Raw genomic sequence first — 27,267 nt, 5'->3', positions numbered from 1 at the left:
ATCGATACAACGTCCGATACAACGTTAATGACTCCTTATTTTTTTTGTTATTCATTAAACCAGAGTTTTTCAACCTTTTTGAAAAATCCAGAGGCACACTACAAGCAGAAATCTTTAAAAAAACGAAACACAGTTGACAGTAAAAAGTTGTCGCAATTGTTGGATATGACTTTAAACCATAACCAAGCATACATCGATATAGTTCTTGTCTCAAAGTAGGTGTACTGTCACGACCTGTTACATCATGCTGTTGTAGGCACAACACCAATGTGAGCAATTTGCAAAATTCGCAACCCTCTTTTGCACATTTGTATAATGCGCAATCTTTTTTCAAATTGCTTCCAGCTATATATTTGAATAATGTGTGGTGCACATTTTGCAAATCAATGGGCGCAAATACATGTTTTTGGTGTCAAAATGATTTATTAAATACTTATGTAAATCTATTAATTTGTAGTCGGGACAATATAACTGAGTATTGCTCTCAAATCAGTCCAACCCTAACTAACCACTATACAGTGTACAACCACGACTAAACTACTACCACAACTTGGTTTACTATTTATAAAATACAATAATGTAGGGTTACTGACTAAACCATCCACAAAATCTCGTCTTGCGATATGCAAATTGCTTGCGCACAATGGAAATGACGTATACTTTGCAAAGTGCGGGAGATTGGTGAGATGCTTACAACAACACCGTGACTTATTTTGAGTTTTTTGCTGTTTTCCTGTGTGTAGTGTTTTAGTTCTTGTCTTGTGCTGTTATTTTGGTGGCTTTTTCTCTTTTTTTGGTATTTTCCTGTCGCAATTTCCTTTGAGCGATATTTCCCGCATCTACTTTGTTTTAGCAATCAAGAATATTTCAGTTGTTTTTATCCTTCCTTGTGGGGACATTGTTGATTGTCATGTCATGTCCGGATGTACATTGTGGACACCGTCTTTGCTCCACAGTAAGTCTTCCCTGTCGTCCAGGATTCTGTTTTTGTTTATTTTGTAGCCAGTTCAGTTTTAGTTTTGTTCTGCATAACCCTCCCAAAGCTTCAATGCCTTCTCTTAGGGGCACTCACTTTTTTTTAATATTTGGTTTAAGCATTAGACACCTTTTTTTAGTACCTCGTACCTACTCAGTCGCCTAGTGGTTAGAGCAGGGGTCTCAAACATGCGGCCCTCGAGACGTTATTTTGCGGCCCGCACTTTAATATGACAATTCAATGTTGTGCAGCCCGCAATTTTAATATGAACGAAACTTGACAGCGTCATACTTCCCAACGTATCCAAATTTCACGGGAGTCCCCTTAATATCAGGTTATCCATTCTCTGGAAACCCATGCCAAATTTCACCCAATCAACAACACTCAGGGAGTGCCGCAATTGCACTGTTCTTAAGGGCCTCTGAATCCTGAACATGACAGCATGCAAGCCTATTTGATTGTTACATTTGGCTGAGCAGTACACATGTGCGATGTTGCAAGACATATTTGTTCAACAGCTACACAGGTCACAGGTTGGCCGTAAAAAAAACTTTAACACTGTTACAAATATGTGCCAGACTGTGAACCCACACCATACAAGAATGACAAACACATTACAGGAGAACATCCGCACCATAATACGACATAAACCCAACAGAAAAAATACCCAGAATCCCATTCAGCCCTAACTCTTCCAGGCTACAATACACACTTCCACGCTACGACCAATCCCCCACGACCCACCCTTCCTACTTGGGTCGGTTGAGGTTGTGTATATTGTAGCCCGGGAGAGTTAGGACTGCAAGGTGTTTTGGGAATTTGTTTTCTTGTGTTTAAGTTGTGTTAGGGTGCGGATGTTCTCCCAAAATGTGGTTGTCATTCTTGTTTGGTGTGGGTTCAAAGTGTGGCGCATATTTGTAACAGTGTTAAAGTCCTTTATACGGCCACTTTAGTGTGACCTGTATGGCTGTTGAGTAACTACGTCTTCCAGCCACTAACGTTGTTCTGCACAAGTGTCGCACAATATGATTTAGAGCTGTCACTTTAGTTGTGTTATGTGTGCGATGATAAGTTGTAAAGCAGCAGTTCTCTTATTGATGATACGTTATGTGAAGGTATGCCAAGGGATAAGTGAGATTTATCAATCCTATCTTAAAGAAACCAGTCAATCATAAATACTTAATAAATATATTTGTTGGATAACACTTCAACAAAATATGAATGTAAGTTCATAAACTGTGAAGAAATAATACAACAATCCAACATTCAGTGTTGACAGCTAGACTTTTTATGGACATGTTACATCAATATTGATGTTAAAGATTTCTTTTTTTGTGAAGAAATGTTTACAATTAAGTTGATGGATCCAGATGGATCTCTATTGCAATCCCCAAAGAGGGAACTTTAAGTTGATGATTACTTCTATGTGTAGAAATCTTAATTTATAATTGAATCACTTGTTTATTTTTCAACAATTTTTTGGGGTATTTTTATATCTTTTTTCCCAAATAGTTCAAGAAACACCACTACAAATTAGCAATATTTTGCACTGTTATACAATTTAATAAATCAGAAACTGATGACATAGTGCTGTATTTTACTTCTTTATCTCTTTTTTTCCAACCAATAATGCTTTGCTCTGATTAGGGGGTACTTGAATTATAAAAATGTTCACAGGGGGTATATCACTGAAAAAAGGTTGAGAACCACTGTTTTAGAGGACATTAAAGGCAATGCAGTCACGGCAGCCATTAATAATGTCGGCCGGGTGAAAATTGGGAAAAATTCGGTAGAAGGGTTGCACCGGTAGATTGTTGGGAGGTGCACTGAAATTCAGGAGTCTCCCGGAAAAATCCTGAGGGTTGGCTAATATGTTGCTAGGGCGGGAAAGCCATTCATGGAAGGTGAATTCATTAAAAAGTGCATGTTAGATTTTTTAAGAAATATTTTCTCGCAGCCCAGCCTCACCCAGTTTCTGCATCCTGTGGCCCCCGGGTAAATTGAAATTGAGGCCCCTGGGTTAGAGTGTCTGCCCTGAGATCGGTAGGTTGGGAGTTCAAGACTATAAAAAATGGGACCCATTGCCTCCCTACTTAGTACTCAGCATAAAGGGTTGGAATTTGGTGTTAAATCACCATAAATGGTCCCCTGGCGCGGCACCGCTGCTACCCACTGCTCCCCTCACTTCCTAGGGGGTGATCAAGGGGATGGGTCAAATGCAGAGAACAAATTTCACCACACCTAGTGTGTGACAATCATTGGTATTTAAACTTAACTTTAACTTTACCTGCACACTGCCTCCCGCTGTTTCCAACATCCACAAAGAAATTAGCCACCGGCGGCCACCTACTGATATGGAAGAGTATTACTCTGTTACTCTGCCGAGCTCGAGACAGCACCAACATTTAAATACTGAGCTCGAGACAGCACCGACATTTAAATACAACTCATCATTTGCGGACTATAATTACTGGTTATCAAAAAATATTTTTAACCCAAATAGGTGAAAGTAGATAATCTCCCACAGCAGTAGTTCTAAACCTTTTTTCAGTGATGTACCCCCTGTGAACATTTTTTTAATTCAAGTACCCCCTAATCAGAGCAAAGCATTTTTGGCTGAAAAAAAAAGAGATAAAGAAGTAAAATACAGCACTATGTCATCAGTTTCTGATTTATTAAATTGTATAACAGTGCAAAATATTGCTCATTTGTAGTGGTCTTTCTTGAACTATTTGGAAAAAAGATATAAAAATAACTAAAAACTTGTTGAAAAATAAACAAGTGATTCAATTATAAATAAAGATTTCTACACATAGACGTAATCATCAACTTAAAGTGCCCTCTTTGGGGATTGTAATAGAGATCCATCTGGATTCATGAACTTAATTCTAAACATTTCTTCACAAAAAAAGAAATATTTAACATCAATATTTATGGAACATGTCCACAAAAAATATAGCTGTCAACACTGAATATTGTATTGTTGCATTTGCTTTTCACGGTTTATGAACTTTAATTCATATTTTGTTGAAGTATTATTGAATAAATATGTTTATAAAGGATTTTATAAATGTTGCTATTTTTAGAATATTTAAAAAAAATCTCACGTGCCCCTTAGCATACCTTCAAGTACCCCCAGGTGTATGCGTACCCCCATTTGCGAACCACTGTTCCACAGCACACCAAACTGTACCTCACGGCACACTAGTGTGCCGCGGTACAGTGGTTGAAAAACACTGCATTAAACAATCTTAACATGGAGTGAGTCACTGCTGTTTAAGTAATTGTTTTGTTATTGTTTTCCAGATGGATAACAGAAAACTGGAGCAATCTTCCTCAAACACCTGCGTTGATCTGGAATACATCCTAAAAGAGCTGGACTTACTGTCTGATTGCATGGATCAACTAGCATGTGTGTGGTTTGTTTTTCTTTACTTCCAAAATGTCAGTAAGGATCAATAAGTTGTAAGGTGACATTGATGATCAATTTCCAACTATGCAAAGCACACATTCAACTGTTTGCCCTCGATCTGCAATGCGATAGCCGCACGTGGATTACAGCAAGTCCAACCGCTATGCAAGTTAGCCACACATTTAGAGGTGTCAGTGGCGTCTTGCTTACATTGTTGTACATGACGCCTGTCAGATTGTACCCCGCTCGTGGCATAAAAGTAACTGAAGGATTACTGACATGGCTATCACTCAAACTAGATGTGACTTGTTCTCTGCCAAAGGGGACAGTTCAAGCCATAAAAATAAAGCTTACCAGAAGTAAACATGTATTTTGACATGAAAAGCTCAAACCGAAGTTTGTTCTATTCCTAACATTAAGAGAGGTATTAATTCATCAATGATTAAATCACAATTGAAGTTACTGAGATGTACACTCCAACTAAACTGCATCGCACTTAAAATAAGTAAAACATTCCAGGAATCATGTATGACATAGATTATGCCTGATAAGTGTTTTATATTACAACAGTATTGTTTTATAACATGCATTCAGCTCTACACGTGCAACATTTATGTTGTTTGCTGCCATCTGCGGACACCCAGGCATTTCTTTTTTTCCCCTCCCCCTGCAGTGCAAATACAGCTTAAGCTGTGTGATCTGATCGTTTCTGTCGGCCACCCTGACAAGCTGGGACACCTGAAAGTCCAGGAGGCACCGAATCAGCTGCCGCAAGCTTCACCTGGAACTGATGAATGAAAATCCAAGGTAATAAAGTTGACAAACAATTATACATGCCAAAAATTGAGCTACTGTTTTTTTGTGAGTGATTCGAGTTACCAGAATGACAAAAAAATATCTCTAGGGATATATTCATAAGCTTTTTGATGTGGACAAGTCACTCACTTCGTACACACACATTTGAAAATGGAAACACACATTACATACTTGATAGTTGGTGTTGATACAAGAACTGTCAAATTTTTGTTAATCAGATTATCGTATTTTCTGAATCATAGTGCGCACCGTATTATAAGGCGCACTGCCGATGAATGGTCTATTTTCAATCTATTTTCACATAAAAGGAATACCGGATTAAAGGGCGCATTAAAGGAGCCATTTTTTAGTTTTTTTCTAAAATGAAAAAACTACCTTGTGGTCTACATAACATGAAATGGTAGTTAATTGGTCAAAATGTTATATAGATTATGTTTTACAGATCATCTTCAAGCCCCTTTGTGATAGTCTCTTCCGGATGCGCCGTTTTGTGGGCGGTCTTATTCATGTGGCTCACCTTCTGCAGCGTCTTCTCCCTGTCATCTTTGTCGTAGCGATGTAGCGTGCAAGGATGGGAGTGGAAGAAGTGTCAAAAGATGGAGCCAACTGTTTTAAGGAAATTCAGACTTTACTTAAATCAATAAAGGCGCAGAATATCCTCATCCGTAAAGAACAACAAGGCTGGAAATGTGTCCCGTGACAAACCGTCTTGGGTGAATAATATAAACTCACTACACAGGTATGTTTTAGCGCTTTCATGGCGAGTTTACTGATAGATATAAGTAAGGACTTTACACTACTTTATATTGGAAAATGGCAACAGTGGAGGATGAATGCCCCATAACAAGAAGATAGGCTTTTTCTTTTTCTCTATCGACCATGTTGTCGGTACGGACTACAAAGGTGGATGCGCGCAATTTTTCAGGATTTATGAAGATCCCAAATACAGATCAGCAGGTACCATTCTCATTCTCCTAACAAAGGTCTTAACTCATTCTCCTTCTATGCCACATCAATATGGAATGCACTCCCAACAGGTATTAAAGAAAGTGCATCTCTATATTCCTTCAAAACCACACTAAAAGAACACCTCCAGGCAGCTACAACCCTTGCCTAACCCCCTCCCCCCACCACATCCCACCTTCCCGGATTGTAAATAATCAAATGTATATACTAGTTCTTATGCTTTCTGAGCCTACTATGTTCACTGCTTGCTGTACATTTCCTACGAAGTGAGACCTACACTGTTACAATGTCCATTTCTCAGATGATAAACTTGTATGATGACTGAAATATGCTGATAGCAACCTAACCTAGCCACCCCAACCCCCGGATTGTAAATAATTCAATGTATATACTCTGTTGATTAACTTGTATGATGACTTTATTATGCTGATAGTAGATATTTGTACCATGAATCGATTTACGTGGACCTCGACTGGACATTTCCAGTGAGGGTTGGACTCCGCCAAGGCTGTCCTTTGTCACCGATTCTGTTCATAACTTTTATGGACAGAATTTCTAGGCGCAGTCAAGGCATTGAGGGGTTCCGGTTTGGTAACCGCAGGACTAGGTCTCTGCTTTTTGCAGATGATGTGATCCTGATGGCTTCATCTGACCGGGATCTTCAGCTCTCGCTGGATCGGTTCGCAGCCGAGTGTGAAGCGACCGGAATGAGAATCAGCACCTCCAAGTCCGAGTCCATGGTTCTCGCACGGAAAGGGGTGGAATGCCATCTCCAGGTTGGGGAGGAGACCCTGCCCCAAGTGGAGGAGTTCAAGTACCTAGGAGTCTTGTTCACGAGTGAGGGAAGAGTGGATCGTGAGATCGACAGGCGGATCGGTGCGGCGTCTTCAGTAATGCGGACGTTGTACCGATCCGTTGTGGTGAAGAAGGAGCTGAGCCGGAAGGCAAAGCTCTCAATTTACCGGTCGATCTACGTTCCCATCCTCACCTATGGTCATGAGCTTTGGGTCATGACCGAAAGGATAAGATCACGGTTACAAGCGGCCGAAATGAGTTTCCTCCGCCGTGTGGCGGGGCTCTCCCTTAGAGATAGGGTGAGAAGCTCTGCCATCCGGGAGGGACTCAAAGTAAAGCCGCTGCTCCTTCACATCGAGAGGAGCCAGATGAGGTGGTTCGGGCATCTGGTCAGGATGCCACCCGAACGCCTCCCTAGGGAGGTGTTTAGGGCACGTCCAACCGGTAGGAGGCCACGGGGAAGACCCAGGACACGTTGGGAAGACTATGTCTCCCGGCTGGCCTGGGAACGCCTCGGGATCCCCCGGGAAGAGCTAGACGAAGTGGCTGGGGAGAGGGAAGTCTGGGTTTCCCTGCTTAGGCTGTTGCCCCCGCGACCCGACCTCGGATAAGCGGAAGATGATGGATGGATGGATGGACCTCGACTTAAACAAGTTGAAGAACTTATTCGGGTGTTACCATTTAGTGGTCAATTGTACGGAATATATACTGTACTGTGCAATCTACTAACAAAAATATCTGTCAATAAAAATACAAAAGTTAAGAAAAGTTGCTTTTGCATAATATCGCGAAACAAAATGGCAGATAATGTCTTACCTTATACACACACTATAATAATTAATTGTATGTTTAATGAGCCGAAAATCCACCAAGCTGAGCGGCTTTATAGCTTACCGAAGTCTTACTATCACATTTTGATATGTTTTTGAGCGTTGTGTTTAATGTTCTATATTTTCAATGGAACATATTATGAGGTGACGACTTGTCCAGGGTGTACCCCGCTTTCCGCCCGAATGCAGCTGAGATAGGCTCCAGCAACCCATGCGACCCGGACAAGCGGTAAAAAATGGTGTTGTTTACTTGGGTGATATTGTCATTATACCTCTTACCACTATCTCTTATGTTTGACTACCATCTACTGGTCGTAGTTATCATTACACCATGTACCAAATTAAATTGCTTCGAGGTTGGTGTTCAAAACCAGAATAATTATGTAAATTAGGCGCACCGGGCTATTAGGCGCATTGTCGAGTTTGGGGGGGGAAATGATTTTAAGTGCGCCTTATAGTCCGGAAGATATGTTAACCACATTACGGAATTTGGATTAATAGAATAAAATTGAAAAGTAAGTACTTTATTGATCCCTGGGGGAAATTCAGCTAAATCACAAGTGTTTGCTTGCTTGCATGATTAACATTTGCTTAAGAAACGAGCCTTATTTAATTTACATGTCCTATATTATTGTCAGACTGTCATCCAGGAACGTTTATATTTTTGCTTGAGTGCATGTCATTTATTTGCACAAAACTCAGTAATAGTTTTATCTAAAAAATTTTCAGGCTGTATTTTGGTATGAAATTTGCCAGCGAGCACACAAGTTAGTCCACTCATTCATTTTGTGACTGACGTTTGCATTGATTTAATCACTGAATGTTATGCGGTAAAGGTAAAAGAGCTTGTACCGTCAAAATAAACTGCATGAATAATCTAAGTGTGTACATGATTATCTTTTTGTGATTTATCACGATTTTATGTGTTAATTTTGACAGCCCTAGTTGGTACAAATACTTTTATTTGCACAATAAAGTTCTGGTTGGTGCAGTCAATGAAATGTAATTATTTTCTTCACCTGAGAGCTGTGACCAAATTGAGAAGCCTCATGCACACAAACATTGCCTGCTTGTTTATACAGTATTAAAGTTTTCTTTTTTTTATGCTCCACAGATTTAAGCATGATGTGAGAGGACCTTATTTACTTCTTTAAGAGCGGCATCTCCACACCAGCTGGGAGCCCAAGTTTGAAACCACAGTACAACTAAGACCAGTAAAAGGACCTACATAAATAAACTTAACAAATTGATAAGGTACACGGCATTGCCTTGACAATAGCACCATCTGCTGCTCAGTTTCTGAACGTGCTTGTAGTTAAACCAATTCTTGGGAATTTGATTTAAATGAAGTCTATATTTATTTCCAGACGGTGAACAATTACTCTAACGTTTACCTAGTAGTGCACATATGCAGTAGACTACAGCCTAACATAAAAACTGCATGAAATGCAAATTGCAATAAAATAATATATTTCCCTAATGTTGTAGTTGTTTGAAATGCTGTTAAGCAATGCAATATTACGCTGGATAGTGTAGCAGCTGTATATTTGACTTTGTTTCAACAGGGTATGTCACTTGGGTAACTGAAGGTAATTTATGGCAGGTGGTCATGATCGCCAAATGGGTTTTTCTGATGATCATCAAGTAGGTTAGATCAAAGTTAATTTTAAATTAATAACTGAGACAGGCTCCAGCACCCCTGCGACCCCAAGAGGGAAAAGCAGTAGAAGATGGATGGATGGATATATTTATTTATTATTTATAAATAAATATATCCATCCATCATATATACATTTTATATATACATATATATATATAAAATGTGTGTATGTATATATATATATATATATATATATATATATAAATATATATATATATATAAATATATGTATATATGTATATGTATATATAAGTATGTATGTATATATATATATGTGTATGTATGTATATATACTGTATATATAAATACATATATAGGTGTGTGTGTATGTATATGTATTTATACGTATGTGTATATATACATATATATATGTGTACATATATATGTAAATATATGTATGTGTATATGTACATATATGTATATGTATATACATATGTGTGTATAGGTATATATATGTATATGTATGTGCACATGTATATGTGTACATATGTATATATATACACATATATATAAGAATATATATGTATATGTACATATATATGTATGTATATATATATACATATATGTGTGTACATAAATATAATTATATATGTATATTTTTATATATATATATATGTATACATACATATATATATATATATATATATATATATATATATACACGGCGTGGCGCAGTGGAAGAGTGGCCGTGCGCAACCCGAGGGTCCCTGGTTCATTCCCCACATAGTACCAACCTCGTCACGTGCGTTTTGTCCTGAGCTAGACACTTCACCCTTGCTCCTGATGGGTGCTGGTTAGCGCCTTGCATGGCAGCTCCCTCCATCAGTGTGTGAATGTGTGTGTGAATGGGTAAATGTGGAAGTAGTGTCAAAGCGTTTTGAGTACCTTGATGGTAGAAAAGCGCTATGCGACTACAACCCATTTATTTATTTATTTATTTATATATATATTGAATCGAATCGTGGGACACCCAAAGATTCACAGCCCAGTGTGAATCTTTGGGTGTCCCACAATTCGATTCAATATCAATTCCTGGGGTCACGATTCGATAATTTATCCATTTTTTTCGATTTGATTCGATTCTTGATTCAAAAACGATATTATTCCGATTCAAAATGATTCTGTATTCATTCAATACATAGGATTTCAGCAGGATCTACCCCAGTCTGCTGACATGCAAGCAGAGTAGTTGATTTTTTTTAAAAAAAGCTTTTATAAATGTAAAGGAAAATGTTTTATCAACTGATTGCAATAATGTAAATTTGTTTGAACTATTAAACGAACCGAAAATATGACTTATTTTATCTTTGTGAAAACATTGGACACAGTGTGTTGTCAAGTTTATGAGATGCGATGCAAGTGTAAGCCACTGTGACACTATTGTTCTTTTTTTTCATATATATATAAATGTCTAATGATAATGTCAATGAGGAATTTTTAATCACTGTTATGCTGAAGTTATAACTAATATTGATACTGTTGTTGATAATATTCATTTTTGTTTCACTACTTTTGGTTTGTTCTGTGTCGTGTTTGTGTCTTCTCAATTGCTCTGTTTATTGCAGTTCTGAGTGTTGCTGGGTCAGATATGGTTTTGGAATTGGATTGCATTGTTATGGTATTGCTGTGTAGTGTTTTGTTGGATTGATTAAAAAACATAAAAATACAAAAAAATCAATATCGATTTAAAAAAAATGAGAATCGATTCTGAATCGCACAACATATTCGAATCGATTTTTTCCCACACCCCTAATATATAGTACATATATATATATGTGTATATTTATATTTTATGTTAGGGATGTAACAGTATAATGATGAACCGCGGTAAAATTCCAGACGGTTATTAATACTGTTTGAATTTTTAATTAACGAAAAACCGTCATTTATTAATGCATTTTAGGCAACACTGCTTACTTCCTGAATGCTGAAGCGCCGCAGTGCCTGCTGTTGTAACTTATGGGTTATATAGTTTTATGTGTGATGATCATTCATAATTTGCATGCTAGATTTAATTGCTGTTAAATAGATCTATTATTATCTACAGCTAAAAAGAGTTAAAAGTGAATCGATTTGATTTATACATTTATTTGATATTGATTATTTGAGAAACACTTACACAGGATTGATTTGTTTTCTATTGTATAGCCTAACAAAGGGTTAACTAAAATACTGCATGTTCCACAATGCATTGCGGCAAACCGGATGTAAAAAATGAGCGGGAGCAGGTGCATTGTGGTTGATGAGATTGAGCGTTACGGGCCTATGGGTGATGAATGAATGACAGATAAGATATAAGGATTGTTTTGTACCGTCTGTATCCCCATTTTTCCCTATATAAAGTACAACTTTATTTACACATTTCGACGTTCTATCCAATACTTTGATCGTAGTTTATCTACCCCTGCGCATGCGCACTAGAGCCATTCAGTTCACAAAACGTGGCGGCGACTTTACGACTTTGCTTTAAAAATGTTCCGTCCGAGCTAACAGTTTTCACTTTAAACGCTTCTACTTCTGTGGAGTCTGTGTGCGATAAAGAGCGCAATGCTGTTCGAGGAGAAAAATATTTGATGCTGCAGTTTTATTTTGAACGTGCAAATAGCGTCCTTCCGTCAGCTACTGGGACTGACAGTTACCATGTAGCAGGTGATGTGTCTGGGACGTTGCCACAACTTGTTTATAAAGTCTGTAGTGTGTTTACTGGGTTGGTCACTCATCCTTTATTTTAACTGCTAAGATTGTCAGTGTCCCAATAACATCTATACTAGCTAACATGTTTTATCACTTCATTGAATTGAACGCTGGCTGAGTTGGCGGTGAGGCACAAAGATTGTATATTAGATATGAGTGGTTTCTCTCTTGTTTATTTTTGTTGGCCAAACTGTTGCACTGAAGTACATGGTTGTTGTTAAATAACAAAGGTTGTTTATTTGACTTTAACTTGATTAGACCAACTGCTTTGTGTTTTATTTTAATATCAAAAAGTAAACTTTTTTTTTACATTACTTGTTTTTTCCATTCCACAGAGTACTTACTTTAACAACCATTCATGTGACGTAGCATTTTTTTAAAAATGTTTTATGGTGTATAATTAATACCTACATGCCAGATTGCTGTTCAAACTCTCAATTGGTCTGTCCAGATACAGCATGCACATGTACTAGCATTAGTACATGTAAATGTATGTATATAACTTAAAAAATAACTCTCCTTATGAAAATGTAAAAATAAAGATAAAGTATCATCTATAAAAAGCTGGCAAGCTGATACTATTAATGAACAAAAACACAAATATTTGTCTTTAAATTTACAGATAACGTCCATCTAGAGCAGTGGTCCCCAACCTTTTTGTAACGCTTAATAATTTGTCCCGCGGCCCGGGGGGGGGGGGTCCTTTTTTTTTTCTTCTTCTTTGTCATGAAAAAGGGACGTTTTTGTCATGAAAAAGGGAGTTTTTTGTGGTTGGTGCACTATTTGTAAGTGTATATTGTGTTTTTTATGTTGATTTCATAAAAATAAAAAAAAATAACTATTTTTTATTTATTTTTTTTTTTTTTATAAAAAAAATCTTCTGCGGCCCGGTTGCAATCGGTGGGGACCACTGATCTAGAGCATGATGGTTGGGGACCACTGATCTAGAGCATGATGGTTGGGGACCACTGATCTAGAGCATGATGGTTGGGGACCACTGATCTAGAGCATGATGGTTGGGGACCACTGATCTAGAGCATGATGGTTGGGGACCACTGATCTAGAGCATGGGTGTCAAACCCTGGCCCGCTGTGTAATTTAATTTGGCTCTTGAGGCAATATCAAATTAACATTACAGCTGGCCCGCCGTTATTACACAGCAGCGGTGCCGCTGTAACCAGGGGCGCCGCTAGGGATTTTGGGCCCCATGAAAATAATTTTTACAGGGCCCCCAACACATAATTTCATATAATTTCATCATCATTAGGGGCCCCTCTGGGCCCCCCTCCATCATGGGCCCCTAGTATCCGTCTCCTTTACCCCCCCTTTTCGGCGCCCCTGGCTGTAACATCGCAATTTCTCACACTTAACAATCCTCCCGAAGTTCAGTGCCCCTCCCGAAAATCTCCCGGGGCAAGCAAGCATTCTTCCGATTTTCACCCGGACAACAATATTGAGGGCGTGCCTTAAAGGCACTGCCTTTAGCGTTCTCTACAACCTGTCGTCACGTCCGCATTTCCTCCATACAAACAGCGTGCAGGCCCACTGGCATAATTATTATTACACACAAAAGTGAATGCAAGCCATACTTGGTCAACAGCCATACAGGTCACACTGAGGGTGGCCGTATAAACAACTTTAACACTGTTACAAAAATGTGCCACACTGTGAAATCACACCAAACAAGAATGACAAACACATTTCGGGAGAACATCTGCACTGTAACATAACATAAACACAACAGAACAAATACCCAGAACCCCTTGCAGCACTAACTAATTCGGGACGCTACAATATATTTTGATATTTACCTCAGAAAACTGCAAATAGAAAAGAGGCATTACATTTGTATTTAAATTTTATTTTATATGTCATTAATATTTTTTAATTATTATGATTATTATTTGAAACTCGATTTTGCATGTCACTATAAAGTTACTGTATATAAGCCTTGCTTGTTCAATGTTCAATGCAAAACTTGGTTGGGTCCCTATTAAAAGGTTAATTTGTTCAACCTTGGCCCGCGGCTTTGTTCAGTTTTAAATTTTGGCCCACTCTGTATTTGAGTTTGACACCCCAGATCTAGAGTATTTTTATTAGCTATTACAAATTACATGATGGCATCGCGTTCAAACCCCAACACTGTTTTACCAAACGTAATGAATAATCATGATTAATAACCGTGATTTCAATATTGATGAGACTAATCTAATTATTTTGCCCATAATTGTGCAGTCCAATGTGTAAGACTAGACCTCATATATGAACACTATTTGTATCTGAATGAACATAAAGTTCAGTTACATCTAATGTCAAAAGGGTGCCATCTTCATTTATTTCTATTTATTTATAGTATTATTTTGTTTCTGCTACATTACTTTGTTTGTAATGATTGTGTCGCTTTCATATGCACTTTCAACTTTCTACTTGAGGTACATATATACATTGTAAATGTGTTGTTTGTGGTTTTTTTTTTTTGGTTAAAGGATTTCAATCTCAGTGTTTGGGGGATGGACTCTAGCCGCTAGCTAGCTCGCCGTGTCTTGCTGAGCAGCATTTCAGTGTTATTCTAGCTAAACTTCATTGTTAGTTTTCAAGTCAAAATGTGTCCCCACTCTCTTCTGTTTACATACAGTGTCTTCCTGTAAGCCCTCTGTGATTGTGTGTTGCCGAACATGCTCCTCTGCTCGTTATGCCAGCAATTTCACAAGGTGACGACCGCGCCCGTTAAAAAAATGTTGCAAACATTTTTTTAAAAGTTGCTTTCAGAAGAAAAGAGGTTATAGAACCCTATCAGTAAATCAATGAACATGTTATAAGTGTTAATGATACCTAATGAATCATTTAACGATATAATGTCAGTGATTATGATGTATGACACAAAAAGCTCCCATATCCCCGTAGAATTATGCAAGACACATGTTTAACACTCTTTGAAAATGTGTTGTACCAAGAAACGCTTAAAGGGGAACATTATCACCAGACCTATGCAAGCGTCAATATATACCTTGATGTTGCAGAAAAAAAGACCATATATATTTTTAACCGATTTCCGAACTCTAAATGGGTGAATTTTGGCGAATTAAACGCCTTTCTGTTTATCGCTCTGGAGGGGATGACGTCAGAATCTGACGTCGCCGAGGTAATACAGCCGCCATTTTCATTTTCAACCCATTGTAAACATTGGGTCTCAGCTCTGTTATTTTTCGTTTTTTCGACTATTTTTTGGAACCCTGGAGACATCATGCCTCGTCGGTGTGTTGTCGGAGGGTGTAACAACACTAACAGGGAGGGATTCAAGTTGCACCACTGGCCCGAAGATGCGAAAGTGTCTGCCGCCAGACCCCCATTGAATGTACCAAAGTGGCTCCACATTTTACCGGCGATGACAGACATGGCACAGAGATGTTTGGATAACCTGCAGATGCATTTGCAATGATAAAGTCAACAAAATCACAAAAGTGAGTTTTGTTGATGTGGACTTATGTGCTAATCAGACATATTTGTTCACGGCGTGACTGCCAGTTAATCGATGCTAACATGCTATGCTAATCGACGCTAACATGCCCTTTACCGGCGGTGCTAAAGCAGACATGGCACAGAGATGTATCGATAACCTGCAGATGCATTTGTAACGATAAAGTCACAGAAATCACAAAGGTGAGTTTTGTTGCTGTTGACTGCCAGCTAATCGATGCTAACATGCTATTTACCGGCGGTGCAAAAGCAGACATGGCACAGAGATGTATGGATAACCTGCAGATGCATTTGCAACTATATTACGTTTCCTTCCACCCTCATTTAATGCGAAAAAAACACTTACCAATCGACGGATTTAAGTTGCTCCAGTGTCACAAGATGCGAAAGTCCTGATCGTTTGGTCCGCACATTTTACCGGCGATGCTAACGCAGCTATTCGGCCATGCTATGGCTATGAATAGCGTCAATAGCTATTCGCTCAATAGCTTCAGTTTCTTCTTCAATACTTTCATACTCCAACCATCCGTTTCAATACATGCCTAATCTGTTGAATCGCTTAAGTCGCTGAAATCCGAGTCTGAATCCGAGCTAATGTCGCTATATCTTGCTGTGGTATCTTACCATGAATTGATTAACGTGGACCCCGACTTAAACAAGTTGAAAAACTTATTCGGGTGTTACCATTTAGTGGTCAATTGTACGGAATATGTACTGTACTGTGCAAACTACTAATAAAAGTATCAATCAATCAATCAGGTATTCGCCATTGTTTGTTTACATTGGCAGCACTGTATGACGTCACAGGGAAATGGATAGTGGCATCGCAATTAGCGAAAATCAAGCACTTTAAAGCTTTTTTTAGGGCTATTCGGAGACCGGTAAAATTTTGAAAAAAATTTCAAAAAATACAACATGCCACTGGGATCTGATTTTTATTGTTTTTAACCCTTTTGAAATTGTGATAATGTTCACCTTTTAAACTGGTATGTATCATACAGTAATAACCTTTATTGAGGCTATGGGCTTTTAAAAAAAGTTACTGAGATCCACTGTTAATATTATGTTTTTTTAATTTGGTTTATATAATTTTATTCACTGTCATTTGTTGAATCCAATCTTGCCACCCAGCACAGCAAGTCCTCAACTCACACGTAGGTGATAGAGGCGGGCGACAGGGATAGGGGATGATCAATCACGGTGTGATCCACCCCCCTGACCCTCAGGCATGTCTGGGTGAATACATGAGTCCTCCTGGGGGGTCTTAGTGGAAGATCCCCCCCCAGCCCTCTGCACGGGTTTTACTCTAATGTTCTGATTTGGAGACGTGCCCCTGGTGAAAGACAGGATCTTGCCACTGTAAAGTCAACATGGAAAGATGTATGATAAAAGAGAAAGTGTTGGGAACGTTTCGAGCAAACAATGACATCTTGAAAAATACTTTGTTTTGACATCCTTTATGTAGAGAAGAACACATCAGGTCAGACAATTCGTTTATGGGGCCAATATGGAAGCAATCATCTATAACTGGTGGAGATAAGGAGTGGATTGAGGAAGACCTCCATGGGGCAAAGCCTTCATTAGTGCACAGCAGGAGAGCCTGGGAAATACAGGACATCCCCAGGAGCAAACAGACATATGGGAAAAGGGGATTGGAAGGTGTGTTCAGGGGATAAAGACTTTCTTGTCTTCAGAGTCACTATCTGCTGCTTTTTTTCTTCTTGGGTCCTTTCTGTCATCATCTGAAACTGAAGCCTATTTTTTGTATAGTCTGTTTCTTTCTTGCCCCAAACGTAGTGTTGGAAAATTAAAAAAAAAAACTGCTTCCCCCTCTCCTTTAAGCCCAGACCCCCTGATGAGAGAAATATCCAGGCTATCTCATTAAACTGAGACCGTGGCAGATTTATGACACGTCCAGCTGAGAGGAAAGTTTTTGTGTTAATACGTTATGGAAGAGACAATCAGCACAGACCTTTCATTTAACTGCATTTGAAGAACAAAATAAGATCAAATAAGATTCGATGTGGACAATGGGAGTATCTTCAGGACATGCGTCATGTACTGTAGAGAAAGTAGCAGAAATGTAGCAGGCTGTCAAAGTCTCCCCCCTCTTGTCTTCCAGCTTTGATGTATTGTGTGCTGCATTAGCATCATCTGAATGTGACCAAGCCTGAGCTGGGTGTCCTCCCAGATTATCAGGACAAACGGCTGACTTCTAGTAGTGGAAATACTTCTCTAATTTGTCTTTTAAAGCCTGAGAATTAATTCAATACGCGTTGACATCAAAGTCATGCCGGATCAACATCTTGATAGGTGTCATCTGCACCATGTTATCCCTGTAATCCTCTGTTAAGTGTATTTACCCCATTCTAATTCTAATGGGCATGGCTTGCCTTGTGGTCTGTCGTAGATCCACTTCTTCCCCAAGTTAAACTATTTTCGTTTAACCGTTTGAAATGAAAGATAAAGAAGCGTTGTTTGTTTAACTTTTATTCAAGTCTCACGACACACATTGATTTAAATACATGTACAACATAAAACATAAAAAAGTGCAAACATGATGTACATTCAGATTTGGGCCCTTTTTAGGAAGATTGTCACGCAAATATGTGTCTTATTTGGGGCCCCGATATCTGCGTCTGAGGCCGTCAGTCCCTTCCCTCCTGGCGCAGATGTGCTTCACTATGACCTGAGAGCAGTCATCACAGTTCACCTTGCAGCACCAGTGAAACTTACAGTTGCAACTGCTCACCACCTCAGTGCGCTTCTCTTCCACCCTCAGGCCGCATTCGTGGCAAAGTCGGCGGCAGCTCCTTCTCTCCCACTGGGTGAGGCCCTCTCCGTGCTGCACGCACTCGCGGCCCTCCGTGCCGTACAACCCCAGAGTGGCGTTTCTCTTGCAGTAATTGGGGGAGTCCTCGAGGTAGATGAGTTCACTCTGGGCGATGCTGCCGAAAGCGTCCACAATGGCCCCACGGCTGTCCGCGCTGTTGCCGGCCCTTTTGCGCTTCTTGTCGATGTCCAGTTTTTGGGCCTGGCCGTGCTTAACCTTTAGATAATCGCCGATTTCTCTGAAGTCGGACTGCTGCGTCCAGCAGGTCTGAACGCTGCAGCTCTCAGACATGCCGTGACATCTGCAGATGCGCTTCATGGTGGCCTTCACCGCCTATGGAGACATCAACAATGACATTTATTTGGATTTAAATGAATCCAACGCCCTTTCTCTTACAACATTACGCCTGCAATATCACCGATCTATACAGCAGGGCTATTCAACTAATTTATTTTGGTGGCCACATTTCCAGAAAGCTAGAGACCGGAGGACTGGACTTCAATCAATCAATCAATCAATCAATCAATCAATCAATCAATCAATGTTTACTTATATAGCCCTAAGTCACTAGTGTCTCAAAGGGCTGCACAAACCACTACGACATCCTCGGTAGGCCCACATAAGGGCAAGGAAAACTCACACCCAGTGGGACGTCGGTGACAATGATGACTATGAGAACCTTGGAGAGGAGGAAAGCAATGGATGTCGAGGGGGTCTAACATGATACTGTGAAAGTTCAATCCATAATGGATCCAACACAGCCGCGAGAGTCCAGTCCAAAGCGGATCCAACACAGCAGCGAGAGTCCCGTTCACAGCGGAGCCAGCAGGAATCCTAATTACTATTCTTGTTTTGTATGTTCAAGAGACATTTAATTTTGGTCTTTTTATTTTGTCAGTTAAAGGGGAGCTCCGCTGCTTTTTAAAGAGCTTCTACAAAAAAAGCTAGTCAAAGATCATCTCTATGATAGCACTCTGGTGTTTTTAAGAAAACTGCTGTAAAAAAAAGTTCACACAATCAATCATAGCTTTTATGGACGTGTGAAAGTAAACAATGTGATGAATAACATTTCACAACAATCAATCTAGGGATTTAGATATCTGAACTCTCGCGGCTGTGTTGGAGCCTCTATGGATTGAACTTTCACAGTATCATGTTAGACCCGCTCGACATCCATTGCTTTCAGTCCTCTAGAGGGGGGGTTGCCCACATTTGAGGTCCTCTCCAAGGTTTCCCATAGTCATCATTGTCACTGGCGTCCCACTGGGTGTGAGTTTTCCTTGCCCTTATGTGGGTTCTTCCGGGGTTGTCGTTGTCGTGGTCGTTTGTGCAGTCCTTTGAGACATTTGTGATTTAGGGCTGTATAAATAAACATTGAGTGATTGATTGATGACGGTAAGGACACTGTGCTTGTAGGCTTGAAATTAGCAGTCGTACTTGACGGCCGCAACCACTTCATGGTTTCACATTAGTTATGTAGTACAAAACTAGACTTTAAGTCAGGGGTAGGGAACCTATGGCTCTAGAGCCAGATGTGGCTCTTTTGATGACTGCATCTGGCTCTCAGATAAATCTTAGCTGACATTGCTTAACACGATAAGTAATGAATAATTCCGCTGGTAATCACAGTGTTAAAAATAACGTTCAAATTATAAAACATTCTCATGCAACCATTCGTTTTCTATCGCACCTGTTCAAGATGTCGCATTATTGGTAAGAAGTATTATATTTATTATTGGTTAGCTTTAGAATAAACATTTTATTAAAAAGAGTAAGAGACTTATTATACGCTAAAAATGTTGGTCTTACTTAAAAATGCACGCATTTAGTTGTATTCAGTGTTAAAAAATATTATATGGCTCTCATGGAAATACATTTTGAAATATTTGGCTTTCATGGCTCTCTCAGCCAAAAAGGTTCCCGACCCCTGCTTTAAGTAATCGCTTGACATACATCGCGGACAATACCTCGTATTAGTCTGCTTTGGCAGTCTAAATGTATTCACTGTTTTCCCTCATCCACGGGAGCCGCATTCTCGTTGTCTCCCCTTCAATAAATGGACAAAGTTTTTTGCTAAGTGGAATCCCAGTTGACCTGGACATTTGACAGTTCTCTTGCCGTACCTGTGGCACAACACTCGTTGACAAACATATCTTACCAGGCTGCCGTTCTTCCAGGCCCTATCCTAAACCGTCACCCAACATTGCTATGTTGCCATCTGAGATGAGTTGTATCCGAAATTGCTACAATCGAACGTTTTCTTCTTTTAAGGTATTAATTTAGGATTTCCGCAAGCTTCTGTTACGCAGATGGTTGTGGCGCGATCTTTCTGGCGTCCCTTCCTCTCCAAACTCAGTTTGTAAACGATCAATGAGTCCATACAAAGCTAAGAGCCGGAGATTCAAAAAATAGACAGTGCTCTTAACCGTGTAAAAAATTATCCAAAAAGGGGAACCTTAAAACGATGGTTTAGTGTGGCCGAAACGGGGGTTAGGCTAAATAATTATTTGTAATTAATATAGACAGGGTCTTAGAGAGAACCTAAAATGGAACCTTGAGGAACACAACTACTTTAAAGGCCTACTGAAACCCACTACTACCGACCACGCAGTCTGCCAATATGGCCGGTTTAGTTAACTAAATTACAATATTAAATTTACCGCGGAATTTCTTGTTGAAAACGTCGCGGAATGATGACGCGTGCGCGTGACGTCACAGACTGTAGAGGACATACTAGCGCAGCACCATTTGCGGCTAAAAGTCGTCTTTTTCATCGCGCAATTAAACAGTATTCTGGACATCTGTGTTGCTGAATCTTTTGCAATTTGTTCAATTAATAATAGAGATGTCAAAGTAGAAAGAATGGGCTTGGAATATTTAGCCTTTAGCCACACAAACACAATGTGATTCCTTGTTTAAAATTCCCGGAGGTGAAGCTTTACCATGGATCAGAGCGGTCAAGCGAACATGGTTCCCGACCACTTTTCAACCGGCAGGTTTCGGTGAGAAAATTGTGGTAAAAAGTCGCCTTTTACCGGCGATCAGCTGAGCTTGCGCCGTCCATGCAGCTGCCGTCAACTTCCCTCAGAGACTGGCATCAAGTCACCCATGGACACACCCCTCCGACTATCAGGTACTATTTAATCCCACTAAAACACTAGCAACACAATAGAAAGATAAGGGATTTCCCAGAATTATCCTAGTAAATGTGTCTAAAAACATCTGAATCCGTCCCAATGCAATCACCTTTTTTTTCTTTTTTTTTTCTAGTCCTTCGCTATCAATATCATCATCCACAAATCTTTCACCCTCGCTCAAATTAATGGGGAAATTGTTGTTTTCTCGGTCCAAATAGCTTTTGCTGCTGGAGGCTCCCATTATAAACAATGTGCGGACGTGAGGAGCCATCACCCTTGTGACGTCATCATCTGCGACTTCCGGTAAAGGCAAGGCTTTTTTTTATCAGCACCAAAAGTTGCAAACTTTTTCGTAGATGTTCTCTACTAAATCATTTCAGCAAAAATATGGCAATATCGCGAAATGATCAAGTATGACACATACAATGGACCTGCTATCCCCGTTTAAATAAGAAAATCTCATTTCAGTAGGCCTTTAACTAAAGAAGTCCAACAAAAAATTGACCGCGCCTGAAGTAAAGGAGCAACAGGAACACATTAAGAAAAAAAAAAAAGAGTAACTGCTAAATAGGAGTGGGCGCCTAGAGTAACACCTCAGTTGTCTGGTATGTTATGTATGCTATCTTGTTTAATGCCAAAATCGTTCTTTGATTGCAATAAGAAACGTATGTTCAGTGTACCATAAGATATGTTGTTGAAATAAATATTGCCATTTTTGTGATACCTTTTATTTAGAAAAGTATCTAAATACATCGGTATTGGGACAACGTTACATTGCGGACCTTAGTGTCTGCCAGCAAGGTTAAAATGAAAATGCAATGATCTGCCAATGTGTTTACATTCGTCTAAGTTCCTCTACACAATAGGAGAACTCTGGTGATTTTAGAAATTTACTGCAAAAATGTTTGTCGCCCAAATTTTTAACTGTATACGATGTTATTCCCGGGCCAGATTTTTGACCCCCGGACCACCAGATTAATAGCCCTGCCATACAGTGTTAATTAGGAGGCTTACTTGACGTCCGACTTCATTGTTGTGCAGGTTGACAGCAGCTCTGGAGTCCTGACCAGTCTCTTGTGCATCCACGTACTGTTTGGAAATCCTCTCCCCAAAGTCCACATTATCACTGCAGCCACCCCAGAGCCAGCCTTGTCCACCTGCACGCACAAATGATCATTTGACAACGGTGAACATCTACATTTTTCTTTTATATCTCCATCCATCTATCTATTTTCTGCCCGTTGTCCTTCACGGATTCTTGAGGGCTGGAGCCTATCCCAGCTGCATCCTGGACAACTTGCCACCTCATCACAGGGCCAACAGTGAGACAAACAACATTGAAACTCACATTCACACACTAGGACCAATGTATTTTATATATATATATATATATATATATATGTATATATATATATCTATCTCCATCCCATCCATTTTCTACCGCTTATTCCCCTTGAGGTCACGGGGGGCGCTGGTGCCTATGTCAGCTACAATCTGGCGGAAGGCGGTGTACACCCTGGACAAGTCGCTACCTCATCACAGGGCCAACACAGATAGACGGACAACATTCACACTCACATTCACACACAAGGGACAATTTTAAAGTTGCCAATCAACCTATCCCCAGGTGCATGTCTTTGGAATTTAGAGGAATATATATATATATATATATGATGCAATTCCTAAATTCCTTGCAATAGCTCGTTGAGAAATGTTGTTTTAGTACTCTTTGACGCATTGCTCACGCATTTGTTTCCAAAGGGGTGACCCTCGCCCCATCCTTGTTTGTGAATGACGGAGCATTTCATGGAATCCTTGCATTCACCTGATCCCAATTAGCCTGTTCACCTGTTTGATGAGCATTCCTCAACTTTCTTGCCACTTGTGCCAGCTTCTTTGAAACATTATGCGGGCATCAAATTCCAAATGAGCTTATATTTGAAAAAAATAACGTTTTCCAGTTCGAATGTTAAGTATCTGGTCTTTGCAGTCTATTCAATTGAATATAGGTTGAAAAGGATTTGCAAATCTTTGTATTTTGTTTTTATTTATGATTTACACAACATGCCAGTTTCACTGGTTTTGGGGTTTGTATATGTGTAAATATTAATGTGTGTGTGCATGTGTACATGTGTGTATGTACGTGTATATATATACAAACATATATATATATACATATATATATATATATATATATATATATATATATATATATATATATGTATATGTGTGTGTGTGTGTGTGTGTATATATATGTATATAAACACACAAATATATGCATGTGTGTATATATTTATATATACACATATATATACATATATACATATGTGTGTATATATGTATACACAAATATATCATAAATTATCCCTATATATCTATATATATATATATACACACACATACATATTCGCACATACATAAACATACACACACATGTGTATGCCTATATATATATATATATATATATATATATGTATATATATGTATATGTATCCATCCATCCATCCATTTTCTACTGCTTTTTCCCTTTGGGGTCGCTGGTGCCTATCTCTGCTACAATCAGGCGGAAGGTGGTGTACACCCTGGACAAGTCGCCACCTCATCGCAGGGCCAACACAGATAGACAGACAACATTCACACTCACATTCACACACTTGGGCCAATTTAGTGTTGCCAATCAACCTATCCCTAGGTGCATGTCTTTATAAGTGCGAGGGAGCCGGAATACCCGGAGGGAACCCACGCATTGCAAACTCCACACGGAAAGATCCCGAGCCTGGGATTGAAAATATATATATATATATATATATATATATATATACACAGTATATATATATATATATATATATATATACCGTATATATATATATACCGTATATATATATATTAGAGATGCGCGGTTTGCGGTCACAACCGCAGAGTATCCGCGGGTCGGGCGGGTGACATGACGAAAAAATAGATTTTAAATAGATTCGGGCGGGTGGCAGTTGAACCAATTCGGAAACATATATTGTAATAATCCCAGGAATGTAGGCTCATAAAACGTCTTCGTTTGTCTTGTCTTTATTGCACAAGATGTAATACAACCACACAACAGCTCTCATGTCTCTAACGCTTTTCCCGGGACAACTCGAACTGTCACTTCCCTGTCTCTCCCGGAAGTCCCGCCCCCCAGCCAAAGTCATTGGCTAAAACCCCGTAGCCAGCCGCTACATTATACATAGTTCAATGTTATGTTGAAGAGGTTCGTTTAGCCTACTGATGTGTATTTATAAAGGGTTGATTTATATAGGCTAGTAGGTAAAGTGTTATACCTGACAACACTTGATGGTACAATTCATATAACACGTCACAGACGACGTCACGCTAACATCACGTGACACCTCTGATGAAGGCTGCAGAAGCAAGGTAGCCCAAACTTGTCAGGTACAACACTTTACCTTACTAGCCTATAGAAATCAACCATTTATAAATAGTTAAATGTTGTTTCCCACATACGAAAAACGAGCAGCACTCTTTGAAACAGTATGTGGGCATACTTTTATTTTGAAGTGTCTCGTTGGGTCTGTCGACGGATGTAAGGAAGCTACTTCCGGGTATGGCCAACGAGGTATTTGTCATTTGTTGGTATTTTACTTGGTAAAATGTTTGATCCACATGTTGTGCATGTTATTATTTTCACGTTTGTAACGAGCTTTATTTATTACAGTAAATTTGAAGAGAAAGTAAGCCTTCAAATAAATCAGTTCAAGAAAGCCATTGTGTCTGTGCTATTTGGATGGAGTTACACTTTCTAACCTCACTAATGCCTTGCATCGTCTATATTAGATATATAACAACGGGCGGGTGTGGGTTTGATGAAATGTTAATTCGGGTGGGTGGCGGGTGGATGACGACTTTAGTGATGCGGTTGCGGATTATATAATTGCCTATCCGCGCAGCTCTAATATATATATATATATATATATATATATATATATATGTCTTGATTGGACTATCCAGAGAATAGTACTCGATACTGTGGTAGAGCGCAATATGTATGTGTGGGAAAAATCACAAGACTACTTCATCTCTACAGAACTGTTTCATGAGGGTTTCCCTCAATCATCAGGAGATTTTAAAATCTCCTGATGATAAAAAAGTTAAAAGTTGTTTGTTCAGCTTATGATGATTAAAAAAGGAAGAAATGAAACCAGCGTAGAGGAAATAAAAGCGTCTTCAGAAAACAATTACAATTGCAGATTTTAAAATCTGATGATTGAGGGAACCCCTCATGAAACAGTTCTGTAGAGATGAAGTACTCTTGTGATTTTCCCCACACATCTCATTTCATACCATACCATACCGATTTGGCCATTTCTTGAGACATCACATCCACAGTTATCCAGGTCCCCCATGCTACAGTTCCTGGTCAGGGTGTACATGACTCCTGCTGCACTGATGGCATATACAAAAGAGGTCTCTCTGGTGGCTGCAAACAAAAGGAAATTCATCACAGCCTATACTGTTAATCAAACTAACACTCAAAGCAATGTTTTGTTGTAGTATTTTTTTTTAATTATTTTTTAGGAAAACGCATGTCACCTACCATGCCTGAGTCCTCTAAGCTGGACGGCGCTGTCAGAGCAGTTCCACCTCTCCCACATAAACTGCTGCTTGCACTCGTCCAGGCCACGCTGCGTGCCCACCTGCACGCTCCCGGCGTAGGTGAGATACGCCTGCATGCACGCCAACATTCATTTTGAACTTTCAACATGCTGCAACACTTTTATTTAAAAAAAAAATGCATGCATTCATTTCTCATTTACCTTGGAACCCGTCATGAGAAAGTTGCTTGCAATCCTAGAGAGACAACATTAGTTCTAATCACCACGCAGAAACCAACCACTGAACAAAAAAAAAAAAAAAAAAAAAAAGGGACTTACCAAGCATGACCTGCATCAACTCGGCATAATATCGGCAGCAGCAGCCACAGTAGATGCAGCATTGTGGAAGAATTGCCAACCTAATATGGGTCCGTCTTCTGCAACGTGAGCCTTTTATTTACAGGAGGAACAAACGGGGGGCTTGTGTCTTATTATCCCCCCAAGCGGCTCAAAGCTGATTGGATAACGGCTTTAGGAAACGCCTATATGCGCACTTCAAAGGCCATGCTTTATTTTCCCCCTGACACCAATATACAAGCGTGGCTAGACAAACCAGACGGAATGACTTCTTTTATATGATATAAAAATATTTATTAAGTACAAAATACAATATTAAACAGTTTTTTTTTAATCAAATATGTAACAAAGTTTTTGATTTTAAAAAAAAAATACAAAAAAAAATCAAATATGTAACAAAGTGGGCTTCACGGTGGCAGAGGGGTTAGTGCGTCTGCCTCACAATATGAAGGTCCTGCAGTCCTGGGTTCAAATCCAGGCTCGGGATCTTTCTGTGTGGAGTTTGCATGTCCTCCCCGTGAATGCGTGGGTTCCCTCCGGGTACTCCGGCTTCCTCCCACTTCCAAAGACATGCACCTGGGGATAGGTTGATTGGCAACACTAAATTGGCCCTAGTGTGTGAATGTTGTCTGTCTATCTGTGTTGGCCCTGTGATGAGGTGGCGACTTGTCCAGGGTGTACCCCGCCTTCCGCCCGATTGTAGCTGAGATAGGCGCCAGCGCCCCCCG

At 39.5% G+C, this 27,267-nt stretch overlaps 2 protein-coding genes across 9 annotated transcripts in view; one reads left to right on the top strand and one right to left on the bottom strand.

Moving 5' to 3' along the window:
• The window catches only part of syce3 (synaptonemal complex central element protein 3), an 89,357-nt gene extending 80,082 nt beyond the window's left edge, over positions 1 to 9,275 (top strand). For all 8 annotated transcript variants that reach the window (XR_009806942.1, XR_009806944.1, XR_009806943.1 and 5 more), the window contains 3 exons: positions 4,283 to 4,388; positions 5,062 to 5,195; positions 8,910 to 9,275. The gene's annotated coding sequence lies outside the window, so the exon portion shown is untranslated. The remainder of the gene's footprint in view (positions 1 to 4,282; positions 4,389 to 5,061; positions 5,196 to 8,909) is intronic.
• An 8,857-nt stretch (positions 9,276 to 18,132) lies between these two features.
• Positions 18,133 to 26,702, bottom strand: LOC133552402 (protein Wnt-8-like). Its single transcript, XM_061899604.1, has 6 exons — positions 26,522 to 26,702; positions 26,405 to 26,438; positions 26,185 to 26,314; positions 25,942 to 26,067; positions 22,611 to 22,753; positions 18,133 to 18,792 (listed from the first exon to the last, which is right to left on the bottom strand). Exons 1-6 carry the CDS (start codon positions 26,581 to 26,583, stop codon positions 18,241 to 18,243), a joined length of 1,047 nt encoding a protein of 348 aa, XP_061755588.1. The 5' UTR covers positions 26,584 to 26,702; the 3' UTR covers positions 18,133 to 18,240.
• Positions 26,703 to 27,267: the final 565 nt, after the last annotated feature.

Source organism: Nerophis ophidion, linkage group LG05 (assembly GCF_033978795.1).
Source record: "Nerophis ophidion isolate RoL-2023_Sa linkage group LG05, RoL_Noph_v1.0, whole genome shotgun sequence".
In the NCBI taxonomy this organism is placed as follows: Eukaryota; Metazoa; Chordata; class Actinopteri; order Syngnathiformes; family Syngnathidae; genus Nerophis; species Nerophis ophidion.
The sequence above is the reverse complement of the archived record's forward strand: the minus strand, read 5'-3'. Positions and strand labels throughout refer to the sequence as shown.

Coding starts and splice junctions, on each gene's coding strand:
- LOC133552402 (XM_061899604.1), bottom strand. CDS start 26,583: ATGCTGCATCTACTGTGGCTGCTGCTGCCGATATTATGCCGAGTTGAT. Junction 26,439..26,521: donor GTTGATGCAGGTCATGCTTG/GTAAGTCCCTTT, acceptor TTGTCTCTCTAG/GATTGCAAGCAACTTTCTCA. Junction 18,793..22,610: donor ACAATGAAGTCGGACGTCAA/GTAAGCCTCCTA, acceptor ATGTCTCCATAG/GCGGTGAAGGCCACCATGAA.